General features: G+C 46.2%; 1 protein-coding gene across 8 annotated transcripts in view; it reads right to left on the bottom strand.

The window, feature by feature from the left end:
* ARSG (arylsulfatase G) overlaps positions 1 to 19,218 on the bottom strand; it is a 2,325,381-nt gene that overhangs the window by 248,484 nt on the left and 2,057,679 nt on the right. For all 8 annotated transcript variants that reach the window (XM_086930959.1, XM_086930958.1, XM_086930961.1 and 5 more), the window contains one exon: positions 4,397 to 4,505. In XM_086930959.1, the coding sequence (XP_086787085.1) occupies positions 4,397 to 4,505 (109 nt within the window). The remainder of the gene's footprint in view (positions 1 to 4,396; positions 4,506 to 19,218) is intronic.

The raw sequence follows: 19,218 nt of genomic DNA, 5'->3' as shown, positions 1-19,218 counted from the left end.
TCCTCTGGCTTTGTGTTTTGAGCTTTGCCTGGATGGGTCTGGCTGTGCGCAGTGGGGCTGCTTCGGCAGTCTTGGCTGGGAGACCTCGCCTTGTTTGCTGCTGGCACTCTCAATTGCCTCGTGGGTTTGTTGGGTTGTTGCTGGTGCTCTGGGGCCTGGAGTCCTCTGGCCTCTCCATTTGCTGGTTGATTCCTGTTGGGGCCTTTTTTCCGATCTGGCTTGTGGCGCACCCTGTCCTTGCGTGCTGGGTTGGGGCTTTGCGTGGCTTTTTGCTTTGTCTCTTCCTTGCTTCCCAGTGCTGCGTACAGCTTCCTCCAGGTTTTGGATTCCCAGGCCTCCATGTCTTTCTGCTTGCTCGGCCCTTGTTGCTGGTTGGTGTCTGGGCGAGGGGGTGGGGGATGGTCTATGCCTGGGGGTGTTGGACCGTCGTCCTGGTGCGTAGCGCGTTGCAGGTTTCTTCTTCCCTGTCCTGTGCTCTTCTGCTGTGCTGGCTTGCGGCCTTGGCTCCCTGTTTTCCACTGCTTGGCGTGTGCCGGGGGTGGTGGGTCCTATGGGCTTCCGCCCGTTCCCCTATGCCTGAGTCTGCTCTCGTGGGCTTTTCACATTCACCCGTAATATCAGTAGCAGATTTTTAATATCCGGATATTAAAAATCTGTTACTGATATTACAGGTGAATGTTTATCTTTAGGCCCTGCAACAAACGTGTCATACAAGTCTTCTTGATGACATGGAATGGATTGGGGTGTTCATTTTTAATGAGTCTCTTTTCCTTTACAGACAGTGCTAATAGGAAGCTGCCCCCTCCCCCGCCATTTCGAGTTTTGTATTAAAATTAACTCGGTAAGTGCCGGGAGGTCTGTAGGTTGGATGGCAGTGGTGTCTCTAATAATTACATCTGATTTCACTTTGTATTTAGAGAAAATATGGATTGCTATATATCAGCATGATAATAACCTGGAAGAGCAGCCTTTCCCATGAGATCTAATGTGGATGGAGGAAGCTCAAAGGTTTTTAAAGAATGGGTGGAGGATAATTTGAAGCTTGACACCAAATAGATTAGCTTGTTTGGATTGATATGTGGTAGTGGTTACATTGCACATGAATATGGGCAAGGGCACCTGAAAATATCATATGTCTGTGTTTTTTGTCTCCTATTGTTATTGGTTGGTGTGTACAGGTTCCCCTTCACAAATCGAAGGGCTCTTATTGTAAGGTGATTTTTCCCTTTTCACTGAAAAAATCTTTTTGGGAGAAGGGTTGTCACTAAGGGTCACAGAGGTGAGAGCCCTGAAGAAAGCCGGGCACTGTTAATTGCCGGCTGATACATGTTGACACTTATGCAGTATGGAGCAGGTGGATTTCATAAATAGATCCTCTACCTAGCATCCACGATTTCTTTTTAAATTCTTGACGGGGACCTAATATTAAAATTGTAATAAGGATCCCTTGGTACCAGTTTTTAACATCACTGATTCTGCACCACCTTCTCATCTTTGAGGTCTCACTAACGGTTCACTGTATGTTGTATTGTCTTCCCCTCCCTATTGCTCCACCTCCAGTGTTGGATGAACATGGAGGTGTGTAAGCATGCCCTATGATGAAGCATCATCACTTTTTGTTACACAAGGGAACCCAAGGAAGCAATATGCTAGGGACCTTAGGGAATTATATCTTTACACAGGACAGTGGTCCCTAGGCAGGAGGAGTTTTCAAGAAATAAATATAGACTAAATGGGCACTATATTCATTGTCCAGCCGGAAAGTTTTAATTTCTGATAAATAATTTATACAAAAAATCTAGTGTGATAACAGCAGGACACCAGCCGATGTCCAACTAACTCACTTAGGAAGGAAACAAACAAGAAATATTGGAGGCAATTTAAACAGTCTGTGTAGTACAATTCACAGTCAGACAATACTAATTGCACACTATTGCTAGCGTCAAATAGTACAATTCATACACATGTAGTGTGACAAGGTCGACGACGTTTCAAAACTATAAATTATTCAAGGTTCATCTTCAGGACATCAAATATATGCCTTCTTAAAAAGTCACAATAAACTTTTTAGCCCGTACTGTGGGCAACAATTGCCACAACATATATTAATACAAACAACAAAAAAGGGGAAGAAAAACAGAATACACAGATTAGGGCATTATTTCAAAGAGAGAACTGATCACACACTCAAAGTACAATAGATGTTGGTTACACCAAAAAACTGAAAAATGGAGAAGTATGACCCATTTAGAACCGAGGCCAAACATTCAGTTGTTCCAAGATTCCAATTCTACATTCAATTATGTGAACATTAATCGAGAGTAAAGTAAAAATTACAATTGGGTCAAGGGACCATTAGTGCAGTAAGTGACATAACGGCGTGAAATGTGCCCGTGTAATACGGTTGTCATAGTGATGTTAACCCAAGCGGGAAATAATAAATTGCCAGCGAGTGATTTCTACAGGAAGTATCACTGAGTCCTGTAGGGTGGCGCAACCGGACCCCTTAAACCATAAAAACAGCACCTAAAAATAGTGAAGTCAAATACGACACGGGGGTAAATGTACCTGCAAGGCTGGTGTAAAGGCCGATTCCCTGGATATTATATAATTGGTCCGCCTAAATTATATAAAGTCAGTGATTAGCAAAAAGTTAAAACAGTGGCCACACCGATAATGAAAAGAATACAAAGCCGATTTCTTGCTTACCGAATTTACAGCAAGACTACCGCAACAAGTTAAGAGAAATGCTGAAAGGAAACAATGCCGTAATTACTAACCCGTAGTTACTAGGATTAAAAGGAGTATGGGTGGGCGGGGGAAGGGACTACATACTCAACGACACAGTCTTACCGTAAAGTTGCATGGAACGGGCCGTCAGTGCGATCCGCGTTCAAGGGGAAAATCGCCCACACGGCATTGAATCCGATAACCAGGAAGTAAGAATAGAGCGGTCATGTGACACCGGATTGTCCATTCACGCGCCTGCATTGCGCTGCTATTTTGGAGCAGTCAGAGAGCATTGGCGTATACGGCTAATGCTGTAACCGGGCATTTGTACAGACACATGTGTACTTCGTGCGGCCATATTACAACAGTCAGGAAATTAACAACGGGCAAGTTCATCGGATAGTTAGTATTCAATAATTATACGGGTAATGCTCAAACCGGGCATTTGTACAGACACATGTGTACTTCGTGCGGCCATATTGCAACGGTCAGGAAATTAACAATGGGCACGTTCTTCGAAAAGTTGGTATTCACTAATTAATTCAAAACCCACAGTGAGGGAAATTACAACAGAACAGTGTATCGAAGTTAGGGCCCGGCGGCGTCCAAGTGATAACCGGCAGCCCAACTACCTTTCAATACTTTTGGGGCAGACATTTTGGAAAGATCAAGAATTAGGACGGAATACATACAAACATGTATGTATTCGTCCTAATCCTTGACCTTTCCAAAATTTGCGGTGTCCTCCTATGCGGCCTGCTCTCGCACGCTCACGGGTGTTGGGCCGGGTTGGCCTGTTGGAGCGGCTGCTTGGCGGTGCCTGGGGCTGTAGGTTTCTCCCTTGGTGGTTTCTCTCCCTGGTCTTTTGCCCTTCCTGGCTGGGTTACTCCGTTGGGGCACTTCCGCTTCTCTGGGGCTCCTTTCCATGGTTGTTCGGGAGGGGGTTCTTTCTGCCCCACTGGGTGTTCCCTTGGGGCTTGGCTCTGGGTGCTGGGCCTTCTTCGGGCTTGCCTTGGGGGTTCTTGTGCCCGTTAACAGTCCTTTCTGGGTCGTCCCCCGCTTGTTTTGGGGTCTCGGCTCTGTAGGGTTGGTTGGCGGCATGGCTTGTTGTGCTCCTGCCTGCGTGTTCTTGTGGGCTCCCTTCTGCTTTGGTTGGGTGCCATTTTGTTTCTCGGTCTGATGCTCATGGCATTGGTGGGTGTCCGGAAGGCCGGGTTGTTTGCTTTGGTATTCTCCACTATGTTTAGGAATGGGATGAGGACAGGAGGGACCTGGGGATAATGTCCTATTACTTACCTGTAATCTTCATTACTCCTGATACAGTTGTCCTCGTCCCATTCCTAACACCCCTCCCTTCCTCCCTGGCAGCCGGCCTTCCGGTTGTTGGCTTGGTATTTTCAGGCTGCATGCTGGGTTGGTACCGCTTATGTACTCCCAGCGGGAGGGAGTGGGTTAGGTATCCCAGCATGCCCCTGTTCTTTTTTTCTGTCGCGGAGATAGTGATCTCCACTATGTTTAGGAATGGGACGAGGACAACGGGCCAGGAGTAATGAAGATTACCGGTAAGATATAGGACATGACTGGTATGTTATGGTTAATATGAAACTCTAACCGTAGATGAAAACATCTCAAGCATGCAAAGGAATGACTGTGATGATGCACTTACCTCAATAACGCAGAGCTCGTGACATTAGCTGGGATTCTGTCAGGCCAGTAAGCAACAGCAGGGACTCGGTGGCCACCTTCCCAGGTCGTTTTCTTCGCAGGGCTGCCACCTACACATGCAGACAGGGAAACTATTACACTACAGGCCAAACATACGTATGCACCATGCTATTTATTTAGTAAGAGAAAACACGTGACCTAGCACTTAGGTGTCTACTGCCCTTTGTGAGGTGGCGCCAACACTTATATATGCACATATTGACCATGTCTAAACTTGCGTGGACAAGTTTGAGCAAATATAGGGGCCAAAGTAGCCCACTGGCAGATTATAGTGCAAGCATTCCATCCATCACTTTCGATGCTCTCAAAATATTTCAATGCAGTAGAGTTCACTAGGAGAGCTATGTGCTCAGGGAACATAATGCTACAGTACGTACCAGTATTTTCCATTTCTTTAAATCAATGGCATCCTTTACCAATCAATCAATCAATCAATCAATCATTTGTAAAGCGCACTACTTACCCACGAGGATCTCAAGGCGATGGGGGGGAGGGGCGCTACTGATCGAACAGCCTGGTCTTGAGTATCCTCCTGAAGATCAGCAGGTCTTGGGTCAGTCGTAGGCTCAATGGGAGGGTGTTCCATGTATTGGCCGCGAGGTGGGAGAAGGATCTCCCACCAGTGGTTGTTCTTCGGATGAGTTGCCAGTTGGGGATGTAGGAGAGCCATCTGTTGAGGTAGGCTGGGCCGGTCTTGTGGAGTGCCTTGTGTGCGTGGGTGAGGAGCTTGAAGGATATCCTCTTGTTGACGGGGAGCCAGTGCAGGTTTCGAAGGTGGGGGGTGATATGGCCATGGCGTGGTACATCGAGGATCAGTCGTGCCGAGGCGTTTTGGATGCGTTGTGGTCGTTTGATGAGCTTGGTCGGGGCTCCTGCATAGAGGGCGTTTCCGTAGTCGAGTCTGCTGCTGACGAGGGCCTGGGTGACTATCTTTCTTGCATCTGTCGGGATGCATCTGTAGATCTTGCGGAGCTTGTGGAGGGTGTTGAAGCAGGAGGAGGAGACGGCGTTGACTTGCTTGGTCATTGAGAGTGTTGAGTCGAGGATGATTTCCAGGTTGTGTGCATGGTCAGTGGGTGTCGGGGCTGCCCCCAGTGCCGTCGGCCACCAGGAGTTGTCCCAGGCTGAAGGGTCGGAGCCGAGGATGAGGACCTCCGTCTTGTCCGAGTTCAGCTTCAGACGGCTAGTCTTCATCCAGTCAGTGACGGCCTTCATTCCTTCATGGAGGTTGGCTTTGGCAGTGATGGGGTCCTTGATGAGGGAGAGGATTAGCTGAGTGTCGTCGGTGTAGGAGATTATGTTGAGGTCGTGCTGTCGGGCTACATGTGCAGGCGGGGCCATGTAAATGTTGAACAGCGTCTGGCTGAGGGAGGATCGCTGGGGTACGGCGCAGATGATCTCGGAGGCTTTGGAATGGAATGGGGGAGGCAGACGCTCTGGGTTCTGCTGGAGAGGAAGGAGGTGGTCCAATCCAGAGCCTTGTCTCGGATTCCTGCGGCGTGGAGGCGTGCGCATAGTGTGCAGTGGCAGACGGTGTCAAAGGCGGCAGAGAGTTCTAGGAGGAAGAATCCTGCGGTCTCGCCGTTGTCCAGCAGGGTCCTGATGTCATCGGTGGTAGCGGTGAGGCAAGTCTCGGTGCTCTGGTTGCTGCGGAACCCTGACTGGGAAGGGTCCAGGATTCTGTTTTCTTCTAGGTATCGGGTTAGCTGTCTGTTGACGGTTTTCTCGATGACCTTGGCCGGGAAGGGAAGCAGAGAGATGGGCCGGAGGTTCTTGAGGTTTCTTGGGTCTGCCTTAGGTTTTTTGAGTAGGGCGTTGATCTCGACGTGTTTCCAGATCTCTGGGAAGGTTGCGGTCTCGAGGGAGAGATTGATGACGTTCCGCAGGTGGGGTACGATGGAGCTGCTCGCTCTGTTGAAGACGTGGTGCGGGAATGGGTCTGACGGAGAGCCGGTGTTGATTGTGTGCATGGTCTTGATGGGGTCATCGATGCTCACGCTGGCCCAGGCTAGCAGGGGGTCGTGGTCGACGGTGTGCGGAGGGTCTGTTGTGTTGCTGTCTTTTGGAGCTGTCTGGGTGTTGAAGCTGTCGTGGATGTCTGCTACCTTGCAGTGGAAGAAGGTGGCGAGGGAGTCGCACAGGGCTTGCGATGTTGGGATGCCTTTGGTGCTCAGTGCCGGACTGGCTACCGGGCAGTTTGGAATGCTGCTGAGCTGGGGGGTGATTTCGTTCATGGAGATCTCCATGAACAAAATCAGCCCCCACCGCTGTGAAATCAGCCCCCAGCTCGGCAGCATTCGAAACTGCCCGGTAGTAAGTCCGGCTCTGTTGGTGTTGGAGCTGGGGTTGGAGAGTTCCTTCACGATGTTGAAGAGATCCTTGCTATTGTGTGCGTTGTTGTCGAGGCGGTCTTTGAAGGAGGTCCTCTTGGCTGCCCTGATGAGGTGGTGGTGGTAGCGGATGGAGTCCTTGTGTGCTGCGTGGTTGTCCGGAGTTTGTTCACTGTGCCAATTCTTCTCTAGTTTCCGGCAGGTTATTACTTTATGAAGGTGTATGGTCAAACTTGATTTCTGTCTTTTAAAAAAATATCTAATTTTGACCACAAAATTTTCCTATAATCCTCCTCCTGTACAATATCAAAATAGATCAAGCGATGTAGGACAACGATAATTAAAAAGAGGGTGGGTACATATCCAGGAGTATACGTTTTGGGGGCATGGTGCCCCCAGTAACCCCAACATAAGGAGGAGGTTTTTATATCTCCAGGAATGTTTTGAAAATACACCGTCACCACACCAGGTATCTACCTTCAGGGTTGGGTGGGTTAGGGATGAGGGTGGGTAGGGTTAGGGTTTTGAATCTTGTGTTCCTTATTCTATTTTCTTTTATTTACTGTTTTTGTCATGCTGATAATTGTTATCTATGGTCAAGTGCCTTGCCTTGCTCCACAAGTGTGCAGTGGCAGACGGTGTCAAAGGCGGCAGAGAGGTCTAGGAGGATGAATAGATTATAGACCAGAGCGGATGCTTAGATCCTCTGGCACTGGTCTGGCTGCTGTCCCCAAAATCCGTAAAGCTCATATGGGGGGCAGATCGTTCAGACTCCTCGCAGCCAAGAATTGGAACCTGCTCCCTACAGAACTACGCCTTGAACCCTCTGAGGCCAAATTCCGCAGAGCCCTCAAAACCCACCTTTTTCGCCTAGCACTGCCTTAACTTCCCTCTCTCCCACATGCTCACTCTCAGCGCAGGGACACGCCGGAGAGCGTAACTAAGCGCTTTATAAAATTCCAAAAGAAATAAATAAGTGATGATTTTCGCAGTGATTTTCGCAGCAATTTTCGCTGTGATACCCTTACACATATAGGCGATACTACAGGTGATATTATATTGAAAAGTATGCTCTACGTACATGACGTATCTTCTTACGTAAGTGCTATGTTCTTCCACTCAAGCGCACTGTTGTACAGTATTATCTTTATATATATATATATATACAGGGTACCTCGATGAATGGTAAGCACCATGTAGACAACATGTTTTTCTACTCAAGTACCAGTTATTCTCACTCAAGCACCATGCTCGCTGTGATAACCTTGTGCACAAAGGGAACAACCCATTGTATGGTATGCTCTACATTCTTCTCTGAAGTCAAATGTTTTGGAGTGACAACCCTGTATGTACATGTGGTAACTCTTTTCGTAGGTATGCTTCAGATACACGACAAATACATATGGCTAACCAATTCAACTGAACTATGTCCACTAACTTCATTACAAATACAAAATGGAGTCACAACCTACTCTGATATAGAGAGTAAACCGCACAAAATTTAGTCCAAAGTTAGAGAATCACTTACAATATATATAATGCACTTATGATGTCGCAAAATACCCCAGGTGTTTTAGCCCATAACAACCTCAAACTATTCTCACTGAATGTAAAGGGCTTAAACCACCCTATCAAAAGGAGAAAGATCCTTGATTATCTTCATAAACAGAAGGGTGACGTTTTCCTACTGCAGGAAATGAAGATCGACTCCAAATAATTTAATTCATTTAGAAATGGGTTTTATAGTGATGTTTCTGGCTCTAATGCAATAGGTAAGAAAAAAGGTGTTCTGACTTTGGCAGCTAAAAAATCGAACATAGATATGGTGACAAGCACGGAGGTGGGTCACAACAAAACTGACAAAGGATAATCCAGAATTTTACATTACTAATATTTATGCCCCCAACAGGGATTAATTGAACTTCTGGGAAGACCTAAGCAAGCAAATTGACACAGTCCCAGATACTGCTATACACATATTAGCGGGTGACTTTAAGCTACCCATAGACCCGACATTAGACAGGGATTCACCTTGTGCCTTTTCATACCAATAACTCCCACAAAGCCTTTGTAAATCTTTGCACACGCTTCAATCTGATGGACACCTGGAGGCTACCAAATCCCGCAGGGAGAGAATATACCTTCTACTCATCCCCACATAGTTCCTATTCACGCATTGATTACCTATTTATTTCAGGCAAGGCCATAGCCAGGATCGAACACACTTCAATTGAACCAAGGTTGATCTCAGACCACTCATGTATTAGCCTGTCTATATCTGACCCGAAGCCTTTTAAAAAACAACCTCTCTGGAGACTCAATAATGAAGTCTTAGAAAAAGAATCTCATAGACAAACCATTAAAGAAGCAATACAGAACTGCCTCATAGCTAATAAAATAGGAGACACGTCGGACCTCACAAGATGGGAGGTATTGAAGAGTACCATCAGAGGAGAGATAATTATAATTAGAACTGCCATGAATAGGGACTCCAATAACTATCTTGAAAAGTTAGAAAAAGAGATTGCTATGCTAGAAGATAAACATGAAATATGCAGAGATACCTTAATATTGAATAAAATAGTGCAGAAGAAGTATGAGTATAATAAAATAGTCAGTGATTAAGCAGGAGTATGGATAAAAAAAAGCATTAAGCTTTGTGAATCCAATAAGGCAGGGAAGAGCTTAGCATCATACTTAAAGTTTAAAATGCAGAAGAACACAATTAAAAGTCTAATAGACCTAAAAGGTTCGGCCCACTCTGACCATGACAAAATTGCAGACATTTTTAAGGATTTCTACAGCACTGTATATAGTAAGAACCAGGATTTAGACAATACAAAAACACAGGAATACCTCAATAAATGTACTCTACCTGCCATCTCCGAACAAGAAAAAACTGAAATTAACAGTCCAATTACTGCCTCAGAAATCGAAGACTCAATAAAGGACCTCAAAGTTGGGAAGGCTCGGGGCTCTGATGGGTTTAATGCCAAATTTTGCAAGTGCTTCTCCTCGACTCTGACTCTCCCACTTTTAAACCTATTCAACGAATTTAGTGACTTTGGCCAGATCAATGGGACACCAGCAGAAGCCATTGTAGCAGTAATTCCCAAAGAGGGGAAGGACCCAACACTTCGTAAAAATTACTGACTGATATCTCTAATCAATGTAGACAGCAAAATGTATGCAATGATCCTCGCTAAGTGCCTTCAAAACGTTTTACCCAAACTTATTCACCCTTCACAGGTTGTTTTAATCTAGTGATAATACTCGTATCCTAGCTCATGTATTCGAGAAAGCCAAACTTACTGACTCACCAACAGTCGCTATCACTTTGGATGCCGAAAAGGCTTTCGACAAAGTTGATTGGGCCTACTTGGAAGCAATACTTGATAAATTCAATCTGGGTGATAATTTTAAACGTATGCCGTAGGGCAGGGTCACAGCGGGAGGTTGCCTCTCATCTTCCTTTAAATTTCAACAGGGAACAAGGCAGGGCTGCCTTCTTTCACCCTCTTTATTCCTCCTTGCAATTGAACCTTTCCTCTATCATTGTAGAAACAATCAACAGATCATAGGGACACATTTCAACAATTGCATGGTCAAAATTACTTTCTATGCGGATGAGGTGCTAGTTGTCTCCGAGAAAGCGGAAGCTCCCATCCCTGCACTTATGTCCTCAATCGATGATTTTGCTGCAGTATCTGGTTACAAGTTGAATAAAGACCAGACGGAGGTAAAACTCCTGAACAACCTTGGAGGGAAAGAAATTATCAGTGACTCGAGTCTCTTATGGCAACCAATGCTTTAAATACTTAGGATTGGATTTCATGAGAGATCTGATCACCACCCTCCAGACCAATGAAATTGCTCTCTTCAAAAAAGCTCTTCACTGTTAGATGGCTGGTCACCTACATTTTTATCCTTGTGGGGAAGAGTTGAGACCTTAAAAATGAGGATTACTCCTCGTAAACTATCTAGCTAGCATGCTACCAATGACGTTTTCAAATGACTTCTTGAGTAGGATATATAAACTTTTTAACACGTTCGTTTAGTAAGGTAAGAGACCCAGAATATCTATGAAAAAATTTCAACTACCCATAGAAAAAGGCAGTTTGGGCCTTCCGAACTTTAGGAACTATCAAACTGCGTATCTGCGTAAACAGGGATCTAATTGGCTACTCCCTCAGGCTGACTACACCCCAGTCTGGATGGACATAGAAAGATCAATCATCAACTATATGCCCTTGCCTGCTCTTCTCACCATGGATTTATCCTCCTTACCCCACTCAAAGTATATCTTGCTCAATACTAAAAGAGCACTTCTATGGCTGGAACACTTATCCACATTAAAAATTAACAAATCCAACTTGTCCTCTCTCTGGCACAACCCGAACCTGAAGGTTGATGGAGGGATTCTCCGTTGGGAACACTGGTCTAAGAGCGCCATAAATCTAATAAAAAACCTTTTAATGGGGGTCATATGCTACAGTCCCGGCACAAACTAAACTCAATAGATTTTTATAAATTCCTACAGCTAAAATCTCTCCTCACAATGCGCTCTATTAAACCTTCCGACCCGTCAATACTCTCAAAGATGCTACAGCTACTAAAGTCAGGACAGACCATCTCTAAAATATATAAAATCCTATCTCCTAAGCCTCGCAAATCTCACATGAACTGTGAAGAAAAATGAGAATCCGAAGCTAACTCTAGCAATATCCCATTCGATCGGGAAAAGATACATATCACACCCTTCTCAAATAAAATCTCTCCAAGATTATCGCAAACCAAACTAATGTTAATAAATAGGACATAATGGACCCCTGAGAGGATCTTTAAACTCAATCTTAGTGAGAGCCCCACATGTCCATAACCTTGCACACATGCTCTTCCATTGCCCTATACTACAAACATATTGGGATAAGAATTATGAATGTATAGGCAACACTTTAAATATAGCCCCCACCCCCCCAAGGGAATTTTCCTATATCCTACTAGGTGCTTTGGACCCTAAGATCACAGATGTGAATGATCGATACTTGTTAGATCTTATGTTCACATTATCATATAAAAATGTTCTGAATAAGTGGAAAAAACCCAAAGAAGTCTCATTCAGTATGTGGCAAGAGTGGCTATCCTTCCTTAGAGGAGCAGACAACGTTGCACTCCACGCCTCTCCTTGGTGTAAATTACACAGGAAGTTGTGGAAGTCCCTTGACGCCTTCTCCTTCTCATATGACCAATTGCGAAAACAGACTCAATCCCCACAATGTAATACTTATAAAATGCTATATTTGTGGTGTTACTCCTACACTGTATTGTATTTTCCACCATTACATCTATGACATTTGTATTTGCTTGATACACTTGTACTGTATAGTATTTTTATTACTAGTCGTATGATAACTATGCTTGGCTGTCCACCTGTATGTCTCTGCAGCTTCACTGCGTTCACCGTGGAAAGGCACTTGAGTAACTTGTTGTTGTTGTTTTCTATTACTTTGTATTTCTTATGATTTGTCAGTACTTTCTTTTTCGTTTCTGGTTATCATCCCACCATTATGTTTACCATCACTATTGCGTTTACCATTATTTATTTGTTTATTTCTTGAAAATTTAATAAAGATTATTTGAACACAAAAAGAAAATACACTGTAACATTATTGTGTGAAAAATCTTAATTTAAAAGCACTTAAACGTTGACTACAATTCAAAGACAAGAAAAAATTTGGTTCCTTTCTGTGGTTCTTGAAATTAAGGTACAATTTACTTTTTAAGGACTAAGACACCTACAACATTTCTGATCTCAATGATATGTACCCAGAAATTATTCCACAATTATCAAAAAAACATAATTTTCATTAAAATCAAATTTATTAAAAACATCATCAGAATCAAAATACGGTATGTACTCAGTAATTCTACATTTAAAAACAATCACAGTATATTAACATTCAGCACAAAATTCAAATTCACAAAAATTCACGAAAAGTTAAAAAAAGGGGTAGCCAAGTTGTCGACGCGTTTCGGTGTTTTGAGATTGATGGTACACCTTCCTCAGGACTACAAACAAATTTCTTCAATCTAAAAATATACGGAACAGTCAATTAGTGTACATTCATTGAGAGTTTTCATTTTCAGAAAGTTTTTTTAAAATACTATAGGTGTCAGAGCGAAACACTAAGATTCTCTTACTCAATTCGCAGTTTTCAATTTGCGGTCTCAGTCTAAATCCTGGGGATAGATAAATCTTATCCACTGTTATGGTTCCGGTTTATTCCTTTAAAAACCTGTATGTACACAATGATAATTTGTGTACAGTTATTGCGTTCAGATTTTTTCGCAAAACTACAGCTTTTATACATGCTCTCCTAGGCAACAATATAATGCTTACTTTAAGTTGTATGGTAGCTGCCTTGGAAATTTAGTTGCAACCACAAAGATGTATTTCGTGTTCGCTGTTCAACACTTAGGGAGGATCCTTAGGCTGACCTGTGTGTACATAATTTTAGGTAAACCGTAAGTCTATCGCATTTTAGACATTAGATTAAAAGAATGAGCTCATGAAGGTATGCTTACTATATAGCCGGTCATGGAGGCATTATACTTTCTTCAATGTGTAACTCCAATGAGCGTCTTTTCCACCTTTAGGATTTGCTTTGGTCTAAAGGGAAAGGAGTGCTTCTTTTTTAAAATTGGAAGACGACTTCTTTTATCTAAATAAAGAGAATACAATGCGCATGTTATATTCCCTCATGTTCCCTTATTTGAAGCTAATTTATTTCAAAACAGTTAAAGTTATGGTCTTTTAGCTTGTTTAAGGGACAGCAGACATATAGGGCTGCAAATTGAGTAGTATTTGCAGGACCTCTAGTTTTGAAGTACCAGTGCTGCTTGTATACATGTAAAGCAATACAATCCTGTTTAAAGTTAGTCACATTTAAAAAGGGGGGGGAAGGATCCAATTCAAAGACAACATTACAGTGGCAATGTTGGTATTTTACCCAAAGATTTAAATAAGCACCGGCAAAGTAAAAATGGCCAACGTTGGCCGCCAGCCTTCTAGCAATTCTTGTTTTGTCACATTTTTGCAAACATTTAGTGCTTGTAAATATGCCGGGCCAGCCCTCAGCAATAACAAAAAAGAAAATAATAATTTGCTACAGGAAAAAATGTTTTGGGTCTCAAGAAAACACACCATACCATGGTACTCCCTGGCATTGAAGAGAGCTACTTAACAAGTCAATCAGTTTGGATCCCACGGACCTCAAGAACTACCGGCACATCTCCCTCGTCTTCTTTGCTGCCAAAGTCACAGAGAAGACTGTCAACTCTCAACTAACAAAATACATCAAAGAAAACTCCATCCTCAACCCCACCCAATCCAGATTCCGCAGCAACCACAGCAAAGAGGCCACCCTACTTGCCACCACAGACGACATCCACACCCTGATCGACTGAGGACACACCGCGGCCCTGAGCCTACTCGACCTCTAAGCAGCGTTCGACACTGTCTCCCACCGCACAGTCACCACCAGACTCCACGACAAAGGCATACAGGGAACCGCCCTCGACTGGCTCCACTCCCTCCTCACTGACAGAACCCAAAGAATCATCAGACTGCCACCCTTCCTCTCCGAACCCAAGGAAATCAACTGCAGGATTGTCACTCAGGCCCACGCTCTTCAACATCTACATGGTCTCCCTTGCCAGCATCGTCAGACAGCACGGACTCAGCATAGTATCCTAATCTGACGACACCCAGCTCATCCTCTCCCTCACCATGGACCCCATCATCAGACTCAATTTCCAGGAAGGAATAAAGGCTGTTGCATAATGGATGAGCAGCAGCTGCCTGAAGCTCAACTCGGAGAAGACAGAGGCCCTCGTCCTCAGACCCTCCCAATCTGCATGGGATAACACCTCCTGGCCCTCCACCCTCGGCAACGCTCCGACCCCCACGGACCAAGCCCAACACCTCCCTCTCCATGACCGACAGGTCAATGCAGTCGCCTCCACCTGCTACAACACCATCAGCATCCTCCACAAGACCTTCAAATGGATTGCCCCCGAATCAAGGAAGACCATCACCCATGCACCCATAACCAGCTGAATGGACTACGGAAACGCCCTCTACGCCAGGAATCAACAAATCTCTGCTCCACAAACTCCAGACCATACAGAACACCGCAGCAAGACTCGTCCTCGGCATCCCTCGACATGAACACTTCACCCAACACCTACGAGACCTCCACTGGCTCCCCATTGAGAAGCGAGTACCCTTCAAGAAACTCACCCATGCCAACAAAAACCTCCACAACATCGGACCTCAATATCTCAATGACAGAATCTCCTGCCACGTAATCAATCAGGAGTTTGTTAAAGCGCGACTACTCACCCGTAAGGGTTTCAAGGCGCTAGGGGTGGGGGGGTGTGGGGGGGTGCAGGTTCCATTCCATCAAGGAGGGGGTCTGTCGAAGAGCCAGGTTTTGAGGTTTCTTGCGAAGATGGGGAGCGATGTTGTCTGTCTGAGGTGGAGCGGAAGGGCGTTCCATGCTTTGGCCACGAGGAAGGAGAAGGAGCGGCCTCCCGATCTGGTCTTTCTGGTGCGGGGGACCACGGCGTAGGAAAGCTGGGCTGATCGTAGGGTCCTTTGGGGTGCGTGGAACTTGAGTCAGCTGTTCAGGTATGCTGGTCCGGTGCCGTGGAGGGCCTTGTGTGCGTGGGTGAGCATCTTAAAGGTGATTCTCGCCTCGACGGGGAGCCAGTGGAGTGTGCGCAGGTGCTGGGAGATGTGGCAGTGTTTTGGCAGGTTGAGGACCAGTCTTGCGGCGGCGTTCTGGATGTTCTGTAGCTTGCGGATGAGGTTTTTGTTTATTCCGGCGTAGAGTGCGTTGCCGTAGTCGAGTCTGCTGGTGACCAGGGCGTGAGTGACTGTCTTTCGGTGTTCGAGGGGGATCCATTTGAAGGTCTTACGAAGGAGGCGGAGGGTGTGGAAGCAGGAAGATGAGACAGAGTTGATCTGGCGGTTCATTTTGAGCTCGGAGTCCAGGATGATTCCCAGGTTGCGTGCGTGGTCTGTGGGGGTTGGCGGGTTTCCGAGGGCGGTGGGCCACCAGGTGTCGCTCCAGGCGTCGGGGTTTGGGCCCATGATGAGTACTTCTGTTTTGTTGGTGTTTAGTTGAAGGCAGCTGTTTTTCATCCATTTGGCGACGGCTTCCATGCCTTCTCGAAAGTTGCGTCTGGCGGTGTTGGGCTCGTTGGATAGGGAGAGGATGAGCTGGGTGTCGTCTGCATATGACACGATGTTGAGTCCGTAGGTTCTGACGATGGGGGCAAGTGGAGCCATGTAGACGTTGAAGAGCGTCGGGCTGAGGGAGGAGCCCTGGGGGACTCCGCAGGTGATCGATGTGGGGTCCGAGAGGAAAGGGGGGAGTCTGACCCGCTGCGTCCTGCCGGAGAGGAAGGAGCAGATCCAGTCGAGGGACTTGTCCTGGATTCCTGCATCGTAGAGTCTGCGTATTAGGGTGCGGTGGGAGACTGTGTCGAATGCCGCTGATAGGCCGAGGAGGATGAGGGCTACTGTTTCTCCTTTGTCCAGTAAGGTGCGGATGTCGTCTGTTGCGGCGAGGAGGGCGGTTTCCGTACTATGGTTTTTTCTGAAGCCGGATTGGGAGGAGTCGAGGATGTTGTGTTCTTCAATGAATGTGGCGAGTTGGCTGTTGATGGCTTTCTCGATGACTTTCGCTGGGAACGGGAGCAGGGAGATGGGTCTGTAGTTTTTGAGGTCGGTGGGGTCAGCTGAGGGTTTCTTTAGGAGGGGGTTGACCTCGGCGTGTTTCCAGTCGTCGGGGAACGAGGCGGTCGCTAGGGAGCGGTTGATGGTTTGGCGGAGCATGGGTGCAATGGTGTTGGCGGCTCTGTTGAAGATGTGGTGGGTGCAGGGGTACGTGGGGGCCCCTGAGTGGATTGACTTCATTGTCTTCAGTGTGTCTTCGGTGGTGAGGGCTGTCCAGTCATCAATCGCTGGTTTCTGGGTGTCGGGGGTGGTTGGTGAGGGTTCAGTGTGTTGGTTGTCTTTGTCGAAGTTGTCGTAGATGCTCTTGATTTTGTGGTGGGAAAAGATGCTGAGTTTGTCGCAGAGGTCTTGTGAGGGAGGGATGTCGGTAGACTCGCTGGTGGGTTGGGCGAACTCCTTGATGATGCTGAAGAGTTCCTTGCTGTTGTGTGCGTGGGTGGAGATTCTGTCTTCAATCGCTTTTTTCCTCGTTTCTCTGATGAGTTGATGGTGGGCATTGGTGGCGGCTCTGAAGTTGTTGTGGGCTTCTGTGGATTTGGTGTTTCTCCAGGCCTTTTCAAGGCGGCGGCATGTGCGCCTGGACTCTCGAAGTTCGGTGGTAAACCATCTGGCTTTCTTGGCACGGGTATTGTTTTTCTTGAGGGGGGCTATGGTGTTGGTGCTGTCCGAGATCCATCTATGCAGGGTTCGGGCTGCGGTGTTGGGGTCGTCATTTTCCGCGATGGTTGGGGTGGAGTTGTTGAGTGAGGAGGTGAGCTGGTCATCGGTGATTTTGGTCCAGTTTCTTTGTGAAAGCAGGTGCTGGTGTCTGTGGATGGTGGGTGTTCTGAAGGTGAAGTGGACGCAACGATGGTCGGTCCATGGGAGTTTGGTGGTGTGGCTGTAGGTGATGGAGTTTCCTGTAGTGAAGAGGGGGTCGAGGCTGTGTCCTGCTGAGTGCGTGGGCTCGGTCACGATCTGGCGAAGTCCAATGTTGTGGAGGTTGTCCAGGAGGGATGTGGTGTTGGGGTCCAGTTGATTGTCGAGGTGGAAGTTGAGGTCTCCCAGCAGGGTGTAGTTGGTGGATGCGATGGCCTGCGGGGAGATAATGTCCGTGATGGAGTTGGCGAAGGGTCCGCGGGGTCCAGGGGGTCGGTAGATGAGGGTTCCTCGGAGGGTGGCGGTGGGGCTGGCCAGTATCTTGAAGTGAAGGTGTTCCATCAGTTCTGTGGACTCGTCAGGGAGTGTGCTCAGGCGGAGGCTGGATTTGTGGACGATGGCGATTCCTCCTCCTGGGTGGATGGGGCGGTCCTTCCTGGAGATCTTGTATCCTTGGGGGATGGCGATGGCGATGTCCGGTCCCAAGGTGGTGTTGGTCCAGGTTTCGGTGAAGAATGCTACGTCTGGGGTGGTGCTGTCGAGGAGGTCCCAGATTTCTGTTGCGTTACGTACCCAAGAGGAATCTCCGATCCACCGACCTCACACTTGTTGAACCCCCGCACAATCATAGAGCAAGAACAGGTGGAAAAACCTTCTCCTACATCACAGCCATGGCCTGGAACAAGCTGCTGACCAACATTAGATGCTCCTCCACCCAGCACATCTTCAACAAAAGGACAACACTAAAGTAATGATAACATTTTTAAAAAAAACACTTGCATTGAAGGGAACTAGCTTGTGTGTTGAGGTGATCCATGTGAGACAGCAAAATGCAGTCACTCAAAGTGAAGTTAACCAGTGACTTAAGTGGGCTGTCCCACTGTTCCAGGCTAAATGCTGTAGTGGGTGGAATCAAAATGCAAATGGCACACCAACAGACCAATGGATGAAGAGAGATGGCTGAAAGCCACTACATCTAAGTATACTATACATACAACTTTAGAAAAATTAAAACATCTTGGGTAACGGTAGACCTAAAAATGTAAATGCTGATTTCTTCAATCTTGACTACAAGGAGCAAAGCAAGCCAAACAAAGCCCCACTGCATAGGAAATACTATGCAATTAGATGGCATACTAAAGTGGGCAGTCTAACAACAAAACCCACAAAGTCTCAGCAGTGAAACCCAATAGCTTTATCAAGGCTTTTTTGTGAAACATAGCTGCTGCTGATGCACATGAATCTGTGGTGGCCATTTTTGAATTACAAAATGCCTCTAAAGATGGCCTCCATGGAGTCCATCTTTGAATGCATTTGTAACATTGAATAAACCCATTTAAAGATAGCTGTAATGGATGCATACATTCATGGCAGACATCCTTGAAGGTGTTTATAACATTTGCACAAACCCATTCAAAGAAAGCCAGTGTGGGTGCTTGTACGCCACAGAAGCCATCTTTGAAAGCATTTGTAATATTTCAACAAACTCATTCAATGATAGCCACTGCGGATGCACATAATCGCGGACGGGAATCTTTGTATGCATTTGTAACGTTTGAACAAACCTATTAAAAAACAGGGTTGCCCACTGTCCCCTTTCCTTTTTGCATTGGCTATTGAGCCACTAGCGGCTAAGGCCAGGACAGGACACCACTATCAAGGCCTCCAGGTCAACAATCAGTTACACCACATTGACTTTATGCAGACGACCATCTCATGTTCCTGGCGAATTCGGGAGAAGCGCTCCATGGAGCAAAGGATCTACTTCAT

This window comes from Lissotriton vulgaris, chromosome 7 (genome assembly GCF_964263255.1).
Source record: "Lissotriton vulgaris chromosome 7, aLisVul1.2, whole genome shotgun sequence".
Taxonomy (NCBI): domain Eukaryota; kingdom Metazoa; phylum Chordata; class Amphibia; order Caudata; family Salamandridae; genus Lissotriton; species Lissotriton vulgaris.
This window is presented reverse-complemented; position numbering and strand designations above follow the sequence as displayed.